Below are 10,193 nucleotides of genomic sequence, written 5' to 3'. Positions count from 1 at the left end.
CAGAATGTCATGTATACATAGCAAATAAATAAACTTATTTATTTATTATGTATACAATATTCTGTCTGTGTGTATGCCTGAAGGCCAGAAGAGGGCACCAGACCTCTTTACAGATGGTTGTGAGCCACCATGTGATTGCTGGGAATTGAACTCAGGACCTCTGGTAGAGCAGGCAATGCTCTTAACCACTGAGCCATATCTCCGGCCCCATAATATTTTTTTTTAAAAAAAGAAATGTCCCATGGCCCATCCATCCCCCACCTCTTCCCCTTTTCTCACCAGACACAATTTCAAATCGAACTTTTATTTATTAAATTAAAAAAAAAAAGACTCCACAAGGGGATGATCCTTTCAACGATGTATGTTCTTCCCAGACTCCACGGGCTTTACCCTTTATTTTGGTAGAAGGAGCAGGGGACAGAACCGGAAGACCCAACAGTCTCAGGAAAGGCGTCCAAAGGCACAAAGCGGCTTTTAAAAGTCACTGGAATGGAGTGGAAACTCAGACTGGGGGCCTGTGGCTGTAACCCCAAATCCGTTTAGGGACCTCTGTCCTGCAATAAACTCTTCTCATGGCTTCTAGGCCTTGAACATTGTAGGTATTCAATAAATACTTGATTCACTTGAACTTATTCCCAGAGAAAGCCTTCCCCCCATTTCAGAAGGGGCACCTCCAAACCAAAGTCCTGTTAGGTGGACTTTCCCCAAAGGACAAGCTTCAGACGGCAACTGCAAGTTCTCGGTAACCATGACAACGGGGTTATTAGCCTGAAGCGGTCACAGGGTTTGAGAGGGGTAGTGGAAGAACCTGCGCTGAGGTCCAGAGAGCTGGGATCTAGGCAGTCCAGTCCTCCCCTCCGCAGGACTTGAAGTTTCACAGCTTCTGGGTGGGGCTGGGGATCTTAGTGACCTTACTGAGAGACACCCACATAAACTCTAACTAACAACCCAATTTTAAAAACCCCACTGAGACCTTGATGATAGAGATCTATGAACAAGATCTCCACTACCGTTTTTTGTCTATACAGAAATGCATTTGACTAGAATTTCCTTAGCAAAAAAGAAAAAGGAAAATCCCCTTCCCTCTCCAGCTCACTCTACCTGACCTGTCATAACTTAGATAAATAGAATTATTATTATTACTATTGTTTACTCCTGGTGCGTAGGGGTTAAGTACTCAAGGCTGGGGGCAGCCTCCCTGACCCTGGGGTCACCCCATCTTGGGGATCAGATCCCCCTTGGTCTGCCCCCTTCTTGGCACTATGCTCCCAGCCGGGTAACTAACACCAATTTCCCTAACTCTGCTTCCTAATGAAGAACCACCAGGGGGCAATAAATTATCATCATCATTGTGTTTGCTTTTTTTAAAAAAGGCTCAAGGGAATGAAGCACAGCAGAAGCCTGAATTCAGCCGGAAGCTGCTGGGGAAGTCGCGAATAGGGTTGGGAAGCAAAAAGATTCGATGGCAAAGAGTTAATGAGGGCGATGGGAGTCCAAATGGAAGAAAAAAGTAAGAGGCTGTGAACACGGAAGGGACGAGAGAGTTTAGGAAGCCAGAGCACAGGCACAGGCAAGGGCTTGAGAGGAGTTTGACTAAGTGGGTAAAGGGAGAAGAGCTAAGGAGATAGCCAGGTTAATGTCTAGGGGTCAGGCGGAGAAAGCCCCCAAGTATAGCATGCATAGGAAAGAGTGAGGGGCAAGCAGTGGCCCACCACACCAAGAGAGCCTGGCAAGAGGACCCTGGAACTGGAGACCTTCCTCTACCCAGCTCAGATCTCTAGCAGGTTGCTCTGCTCCGGACTGCCTCCAGGGGCTTTTTCTGGGGGTGCAGGCGAGGTGGAAGATCGGGGAGGCTGACTGGCTTCTTCTTCCCCGACGCTGCGGCCCTCCCCCAGCTCCTTAGGGCCACTTGGGGGCGGCCCCGGGCCTGGTTCCCCGTGGGTGCGCTGGTGTTTGCTCAAGTGGTCGCTTCTGGTGAAGCGCTTGGAGCAGAGCAGGCAGGTGAACTTCTTCTCCCGGGTGTGAGTGCGCACGTGGCGCTCCAGCTCGTCGGAGCGGGTGAACCTCTTGCCGCAGAAAAGCCAGTTGCAGACGAAAGGCCTCTCGCCAGTGTGCCAGCGCAAGTGGGCTTTCAGATGGGAAGCCTTGCCGTACACTTTGCCGCAACCAGGGATGTGGCAGCTGTGAATGGGTTTCTTCCGCAGCCCAGCAGCTGCTGCCCCCAGCCGCTCGAGCTCCTGACAATTGGGGCAGTCGCAAGTAGAACGGCCTGCCCCACTACCGGCATATCCACCACTACCCCCAGTGCCTGCACCCCGCGGGGGTTTGCCTGCACCACTCCCCTCCAGTTGCCCACTATTGCCAACAGCCTTGGGCTTATAAACATCTTGGGGTAGAACATGCTGGGGCCCTGATTGCAGGAGGTGGGGCGCTGGGTAGGGAGCTGGATTGAGGGGGGCAAAGTCAGATGGGTAAGTAGGCAGCTGGGGGTTCAGTGGAGGCTGGGAAGGGCCTGTGGACAGTGTCCCTTGTAGCCCATCACCCTGGCCCTGGCCACCACCTAGCCAGTTGCCCCCAGGGTGCATGTCCCACCAAGGAGTAGGTGTGTTGCCTGGACCTGGTGAGATGCCTGCATGAATACCTGCCTTGTACCAGGAACCATAAGGATGGGCCATATCCAGAGAGGTGTAGACACTAGGCAGGCAGTCAGAAGAGCTGTGCCCCTTGGGCACCAGTAGCCCAGGGTCTTGGGCACCAGTGGGCCCAGGAAATGAATGGGGAAAGGGTGGATAGTCATTGGCATAGCCAGAGGCTGGGGCAGGAGGACTGCCTGCAGGGGAGAGAAGCCCATTGGTGCTTGAAAAGGGAGCTGGGTAGGCGTCCCCCATGGTTTTGGGGGCTGAAAGGTCGGAGTATGGCTTCTTTGTGCCTCCTTTTCCCACTGTTGTCCCACAGTCCCGCAGAGGGCTGGAGCCACCAAATTTACTGCACGCTGCTGTCAGCATGGCCAGGGGACTGGAGCCATAGTGAGCTTCTTCCTGTAGAGAGAGCCAAAGGAACCACTTAGGAGGAAGATGAGAGTGGGAAGAGTGTAGCTATGGGACTGAGACCTACAGACACGCACAGAGGTTAGGGAAAGCTAAAGAGAGGGGAGCTAGAGGGAAGAGTGGCATGCCAGCAATGCCCTGGACCCCTGGAGCCAGAACAGGAGAGGCCCAGACCTGATACTCTAGTCCAGCAGACAGGAAGTGCCCACTGTGGAGTCTGAGGAAGAGCTGGCTGAGGTGAGAATTGGGGCCCTGACCTAGGAAAGTGGACTTGAAGCAGACAAAAGCCAAGCCATGGCCAGGGACTCAAAAAGGATGCCCCTCAAAGAAGAGCATGACCTGAATGTGGTAGCTCACACCATAATTTAGGAGGTAGAAGAAAAACCAGAGGCTCAGGTCACCCTCAGCTACACAGCAGTTCCAGGCCAGAACAGGCAGCATAGACCCTGTCTCAAAAGCAAACAGGCCGGGAATAGTGGCGCATAACTTTATGCCTGAACTCTGAACAGAGGCAGGAGGATCTCTGTGAGTTCAAGGCTACCCTGGTCTACACATAGTAAGTTCCAGGACAGCCAGGGCTATGTAGAGAGACCCTGTCTTGGAAAACTGAAACTAAAAACCCAAACTAAAAAGCCTAGCTCCTTAGGACACCAAGGCAGGAGGGTCACTTGAGCCCAGGAGTCTCTGAGATGAGATTGGTCGCACAGCAAGGCCACTGTCTTCCATAGCCTCTCCACAGGAAGCAGTATGGGGGCACGGAGAGAAGCAAAAGCACTGGGGAACCATGTTGGACCCCAGTCCAGAGTTCCCTGGCTTCACCTCACTTCCATTTCCTATTTCTGCTTCAGTCCATGACTGAAGAGTCACCGCCTCATCTCCCTGAAGTCAAGTCCACAAAGCCCTGGGAAGGAATCTCTTGGCATGGACTTTGGAGCTGGGAAGCTAGAGGAGAGGACAGCAGAGACACTGTCGGAACCCAGAGAGGGAATAGGGCTGCCGCCAGGCCTACACTGATGAAGCAAGAATGGTTTTCAAACAGGCATTGGGCGCCTCCTGCTTCTTGGTACTAGCTAGTGTTCCTCTGAGCAATGGAAGCGTCCAATGTCATCAAGACTCTCTAAGACAGGGAGCTGGTTAAGACACTGAATTACAGCCTTTCTCTTCCATGTCTCAGTATCCCCTAACATGTGGTCCATGGATGGGCTGGTCCACACCAAACCGTTCAAGCGAGTGAATGGAAGACATAAAAGTGGACTGAGGAGGCCTTTTAGAAACACGGGAGTGGCTGCGCGGTGCTGGCGCACGCCTTTAATCCCAACACTTGGAAAACAAAAACACGCTGATCTCTGTGAGTTCGAGGTCAGCCTGGTCTAGAGTGAGTTCTGGGACAGGCTCCAAAGCTACAGAGAAACCCTGTCTCGAAAAAACAAACAAACAAAAAATTCACAGAGGTATCCAGGTGGTGGTGGCGGCGCACGCACACCTTTAATCCCAGCACTCGGGAGGCAGAGGCAGGCATACTTCTGTGAGTTTGAAGCCAGCCTGGTCTACAGAACGAGTTCCAGAACACCCAAGGCTACACAGAGAAACCCTTTCTTGAATGACCAATCTGAGCACCCTCGTGACTGTCCTGCCTCAGGAGCTCCTGGTACCCCTCCTTAGGTCACATTCAGAATCTCATGGGAAGAGATGCAATCTAGCATCCTTGACTAGTATGTACAAAATACTGGGTTCAACCCAATTACCTTACAAACAAAGGGAGAAAATGAGAGATCCTACAAAAGCTTGGTCATATGGGGCCAGTGAGATGGTCCAGTGGGTAAAAGCATTTGTTACCAAGCCTGATGACCTAAGTTCACGCCCCCACCCCGCACCAGAACCCAAAATGACAGGAGAGACCTCCCACAGCTGTCCTCTGTCCTCTGGCTTCCACACTTCCCATGGCATTCACATAGATACACCCCTCCCCTCGTGTGTCCGTGTATCACACATTTTTCTAAAACCTGGTTATTGGGGCTGGAGGGATGGTTTGGCAGTGAAAAGCCCTTACTGCTCCCCCAGAGAGCTGGGGTTAGGTTCCCAGCACCCACATGGCAGTTCCAACACCCTCTTCTGGCTCCGCAGGCACCAGGAACACACATGGTGCACATACATCCATGTAGCAAAACACCTATACAAGTAAAGTTAAAATAAAAAAGTGCTAGTTGTGGTACATGCCTTTAAATACAGCACTCAGGAGGCAGAGGCAGGCAGATCTCTGCATTCAAGCCCAGCCTGGTCTACAAAGTGAGTTCCAGGACAGGCTAGCAAGAGTTACAAAGAAACCCTATGGGGTGGGGGGGGGATAGGAAAGAAAAAAGAAAGGGAAAAAAAAGAAGGAAAAGTAAAGAAAGGAAGAAATAAATAAAAATCAATGTCTAATGTCTTCCTAATAAATCTTACAAAGGAAGGCAAGAATCCAGGGTTCTCAGAGCTGCCTGGTGGCCCCTAGTTCAGTGTGCAGGTGTGAGATGAGATGCCAAGTCCTAGAGGTGAGGCTAGTGTCTCCACATCTCAGTGAAGGGCTTTGCGATCACGACTTAGCTATACTGCACCCCTGCCCAACTGTGTGAGGTCTTGTTAATTCTACAGCCTCCTGCCCAGAGGTGGTGGTGCACACCTTTAATCCCAGCACTCAGGAGGTAGAAGCAGGCAGGTCTCTGAGAATTCCAGACTGACTCCATAGCTACTGAGAAACCCTGTCTCAAAAAACCAAAAAACAAACAAACATCCTACAGACAGCCGGGCGATGGTGGCGCACAGCCACTACCACCAGGCTCCCTGAAGCTTCTAAGGGCCCAAGCAGAGAGGTTAGGGCAGGAAAGCTGGTGGGACAGGAGTAAAATTTAGCATGAAGGGGAGGTGGCAACATAGGAACTCAAAGACTTGTGGAGATACAGAAACCTGGGACACAAAGGACACTGTGCCATGCAAAGCTGTGGTATGCCACTATGGTAATGACAGAGAACCAGGGGACCACAAAGGGAGATGTTTGCTTTAAGAGACAGAAATGGACAGGAAAGTAGAAAAACAACAGCAAGGAAAGCAGAATAAGCAAAGAAAGGTGGTCAGGGATCCCGGGCCAGGAAAAGACAGGAGAAGGAAGCCGGAGGAGGAGAAAGGCATACACTTCCCACCTAAGAAAACCTACCATGGCGATGGGCCCCAGACAACCCCAGAGCAGGTCATTCCTCCCTCCTTCTCCCCCTTAGCTGCTGCCCCTCCCCCTCTGCCCAGCATGGCCCTGCTCGGCTCCGGCTCCGGTGGCTTCCCTGCGGTCGGTTTATTTTTAAAAACGCCGATGCGGTCCCCCGCCTGCCCGGCCCTCACACTGTGGCCACAAGGGCCTCAGCCAAGCCCAGGGACCCCACCCAGCTGTGGGGAGGTAGGGAGGGGTAAAAAAGACAGCCAACCCTAGGCTGACATGAGACCCCGACTTTGGGGGCAAGGGCCAATGGGGGCCGTGGAGGTCAGAAAGAAAAAGCAAAGTACCGGCCTGCTCTGGGAGCCAAGCGCTGGAGAAGTTCCACCCCAGCGCTGCTCGCTCTGTAAGAGCTGAGGGAAAGGGTTCAAGCTCCTATGTATGATCATATGCATTACCTTGTAGAAACCAAGATACCCATTTTCCAGTTTCCCTGTTCTTCATCCCTGTCCCACCACCCTTTAAACTAAAAGGCTTAGCCAGGTGTGGTGGTATATGCCCTTAGTCCCAGCACTGGGAAGCAGGCAGGGCTCTATGTGTTTGAGGCCAGTCTGTTCTACGTAGTGAGTTCCAGGACAGTCTACATAGCGAGATCCTGTCTCAAAAAAGGAAAAAAAAATAAACAAAATAAAAGATTTAAAGTACTGAATGAGGAGCTTCTAAAGAAAGATAAGCTTGAGCCGGGTGATGGTGGCGCACGCCTTTAATCCCAGCACTCGAGAGGCAGAGACAGGTGGATCTCTGTGAGTTCTAGACCAGCCTGGTCTACAGAGCTAGTTCCAGGACAGGCTCCAAAGCCACAGAGAAACCCTGCCTCGAAAAAACAAAAAACAAAAAAAAAAAAACAAAAAAAAGAAGAAGAAAGATAAGCTTTCTCTCTGATGTCAAGTGAAGTGAAGGGACTGCCTGATTCCAAGTAACTCACAGTGGAAATGCTTACTACACTTCTGACAGCTGGGACTAGCTGCAGAGGCTGAGCACCCTGGCTTCCTGGTCCTACTTCTAGCTTTCTCCCGAGTTTTCTTAATTCACCCAGCTTTATAATTTTTAAAAATGTTCTTGTAGGCAGTGGTAGAGCATGTCTTTAATCCCAGCACTTGGGAGGCAGAAGCAAGCGGATCTCTGTGAGTTCGAGGCCAGCCTGGTCTACAGAGAGAATACACAAGTCTTTTCTTGAAAAACAAACCAAACTTTTTTATTATGAATATTTTTATCTCATCCCTGCTAAGCAAGCACTCCAGCACTGAGCCCTATCCCGACAGCACAGGCTTCCCAACTCCATGCCTAGTATCCTCTCCTCCCCAGCTCCCCTCAGCTCAGCTAAGTGTCCTTACCACAGCAGTCGCTTCCCTCTCTGAACCCCAAGTTCCTTCCACTGCTGGAGAAGCTACTCATCTCAGAGGGATTCCCAGGGCATTGCAGAAGAACCTAAGACCCTAAAAACTAGGTATAGAAATGGAAAGACTGGCCGGGCGGTGGTGGCGCACGCCTTTAATCCCAGCACTTGGGAGGCAGAGGCAGGCGGATCTCTGTGAGTTCGAGACCAGCCTGGTCTATAGAGCTAGTTCCAGGACAGGCTCCAAAGCCACAGAGAAACCCTGTCTCGAAAAACCAAAAAAAAAAAAAAAGAAATGGAAAGACTGCCTTAGGTGGTGGCGCACACCTTTAATCCCAGCACCTGGGAGGCAGAGGCAGGCAGATTCTGAGTTTGAGGGCAGCCTGGTGTATAGAGTGAGTTCCAGGACAGCCAGAGCTATGTAGAGAGACCATGTCTCAAAAAAAAAAAAAAAGAGAGAGAGAGAGAGAGAGAGAGAGATTGGTCCATGGTTGGGTTAGGTGTGTCCTGATCACAGGGAGCTGGACACCGGCAAGCCTAGCACCCAGAAGCATGCATTCTTATTCCCAAATGCTTCTGTCTTTCCAGAAATTCTCCCAGCTGCCCCTCCCCCAGGCACGCATGCCACGCTGGCAAGGCTGGGAAGCTATGCATGCCCACAACACTGTCCTTGCCCTGGCAGACCCAGGACTCAAATGCACCTTTTTTTTCTGCTTCCTCAAAACCATTGTTTCAATATAGTCTGTTGAGTAGAAGTATGTGCCCATAGTCATACATATACATAATGATAAATAAAGAAATTTAGACTCTATTGGGGAAGGGGCCACGAGAACAATCGGTACACAGTGCTGTTGAGAATAGGTCTCTGTATCGGGATTCCTATCTGCTTATAGAGTGTGTCCCGCCCTACTGGCTTGTAGGCCATTACCTCAAACTCAGTCACAAAGTCATTATCTCATAACCTTATGGACACCACTCCTCATGTGGACTGAGTACTTACTAAACTAATCCAGCTTCTAGTACACACGCACTCTTGTGTACACACACACACACACACACACCTGTGCCCACAAAGGCAGCAATGTAGGCAAATCTAACACTTACACACAGGCCAGTGGACACGCATGCACATCTCCCACAGGTTTAGCCAGGTGACTTTCTGATCAATCAATCACCAAGGACTCGTCACTCCTGGGACCTGAGTTAGCGCACCCAGAACAGAGATTTTGTTTGTTTTGTTTTTGAGACATGGTCTTTCTATGTAGCTCTGGCTGTCCTGGAACTCTCTATGTGGATTGCGCTGGCCTCACCTGCTTCTGCCTCCCAAGTGTTGGGATCAAAGGTGTGTGCCACTACTTCCGGGCTGAGATGTGGCTTCTGAAGGCCCCCAAACATGAACAAGTCGATGCTGCTGGAGGGCACTGACATCCAAGGAGGATCATCTCACCCCAGATTCCTCCAGAAGGACCCTGAAACAGCATCAAGTGGCTGGAGGACCGTAAGTCCTCCCTGTCCGACTCTGTGCTTTGGGTCCCCCAGAAGCCACGGCAAAGTTAGTGATTTCTCAAGATGCCAAATTCATATGGTACCCTAATTCTCTCTGTCATCAGAACCAGAGGCAAGGGATACTGGGGTCTCAGCCTGAGGGGAGTGGCCCAGTCCTCCCTGGCGCCTCCCACTCCCAAAATAGAGCTCAGTTTGTCTTTGGCCGAAAGCTAAATATTTGTGAGCCGCCGGGCAAGCGGCCTCAGACCCTGTCCCTCCTCCTTGGTTCCCTCTCAGGTCAGCCCCCCACATGCAGGGCTGTTCTCCTCTTCTCTCCCACAGCCTCCCTCCTCTCCCACACACCAGCTCCCAGTCCAGGCTCTCTCCTCAACACAGACCTGACCAAATCTTGCTTAGTGTAGGAGCCCTAGACATGGGACTCCCTCCCAAGCCAAAGAACTAGCTGAAGGCTCCTCCATGCCTGCTCAGACACTATCCGCTGTCAGCCTACCTGTTCCCTGCTGTCATTTTCCCCCCACCCCCAGTGTTCTTGCACTCCTCACAGTTAGTGCCTAGGTGACCTTAGGGGTCCTCACTTTCTTTTTACCTAACTCTCTCTCCCCCTTCTTTAACTGCCCTCCGACCCCTGGCCCTGTTTTCCCCTCCCTTTGCTTCTACCCCCTATTCGCTCCTCCTAGGACACTACTCATCACCAGAAGGATCCTGGAAGTGACTGGCTTTGCAGCTACCGCCTCTGTGAGCTGAGGGGGTGGGGTAGGCATGGGTTAGGACCAGGAAGATTGTAGCTGGTTTCCTAGGAAGAGGAGGAAACAGTTACCTCAAGCAGAGAGGACGCCATCCTCAGGCTGGGGATCAGGTCCCAAGGAGCCAGGCAGATGGAGAGAATCGAGGAGCCAGAGGGAAAGGGGAGAGGGAGGGAGAATGGGAGAGAAGAGATCTAAAGTTAGAAGGGACTGGGGGGTGGGGGTGGGGGGGCTGCTCTCTGTCTGTAGGGATCCACCCTCCTAATTACAGCTTTCCCAGCGGAGAAGACTCCGGATCCAATGAGGAGGGCGAGAGAGGG

General features: G+C 51.6%; 1 protein-coding gene across 1 annotated transcript; it reads right to left on the bottom strand.

Annotated features, from left to right (window-relative positions):
* Positions 1-1,769: 1,769 nt before the first annotated feature.
* Positions 1,770-9,968, bottom strand: LOC121444255 (transcription factor Sp7). Its single transcript, XM_041646092.1, has 2 exons — positions 9,948-9,968; positions 1,770-3,038 (listed from the first exon to the last, which is right to left on the bottom strand). Exons 1-2 carry the CDS (start codon positions 9,966-9,968, stop codon positions 1,770-1,772), a joined length of 1,290 nt encoding a protein of 429 aa, XP_041502026.1.
* Between the last annotated feature and the right edge of the window lie 225 nt (positions 9,969-10,193).

The sequence above is a fragment of the Microtus oregoni genome, unplaced genomic scaffold (genome assembly GCF_018167655.1).
Source record: "Microtus oregoni isolate MIOR12 unplaced genomic scaffold, Mior012 000118F_ref0000498, whole genome shotgun sequence".
Classification (NCBI taxonomy): Eukaryota; Metazoa; Chordata; class Mammalia; order Rodentia; family Cricetidae; genus Microtus; species Microtus oregoni.
This window is presented reverse-complemented; position numbering and strand designations above follow the sequence as displayed.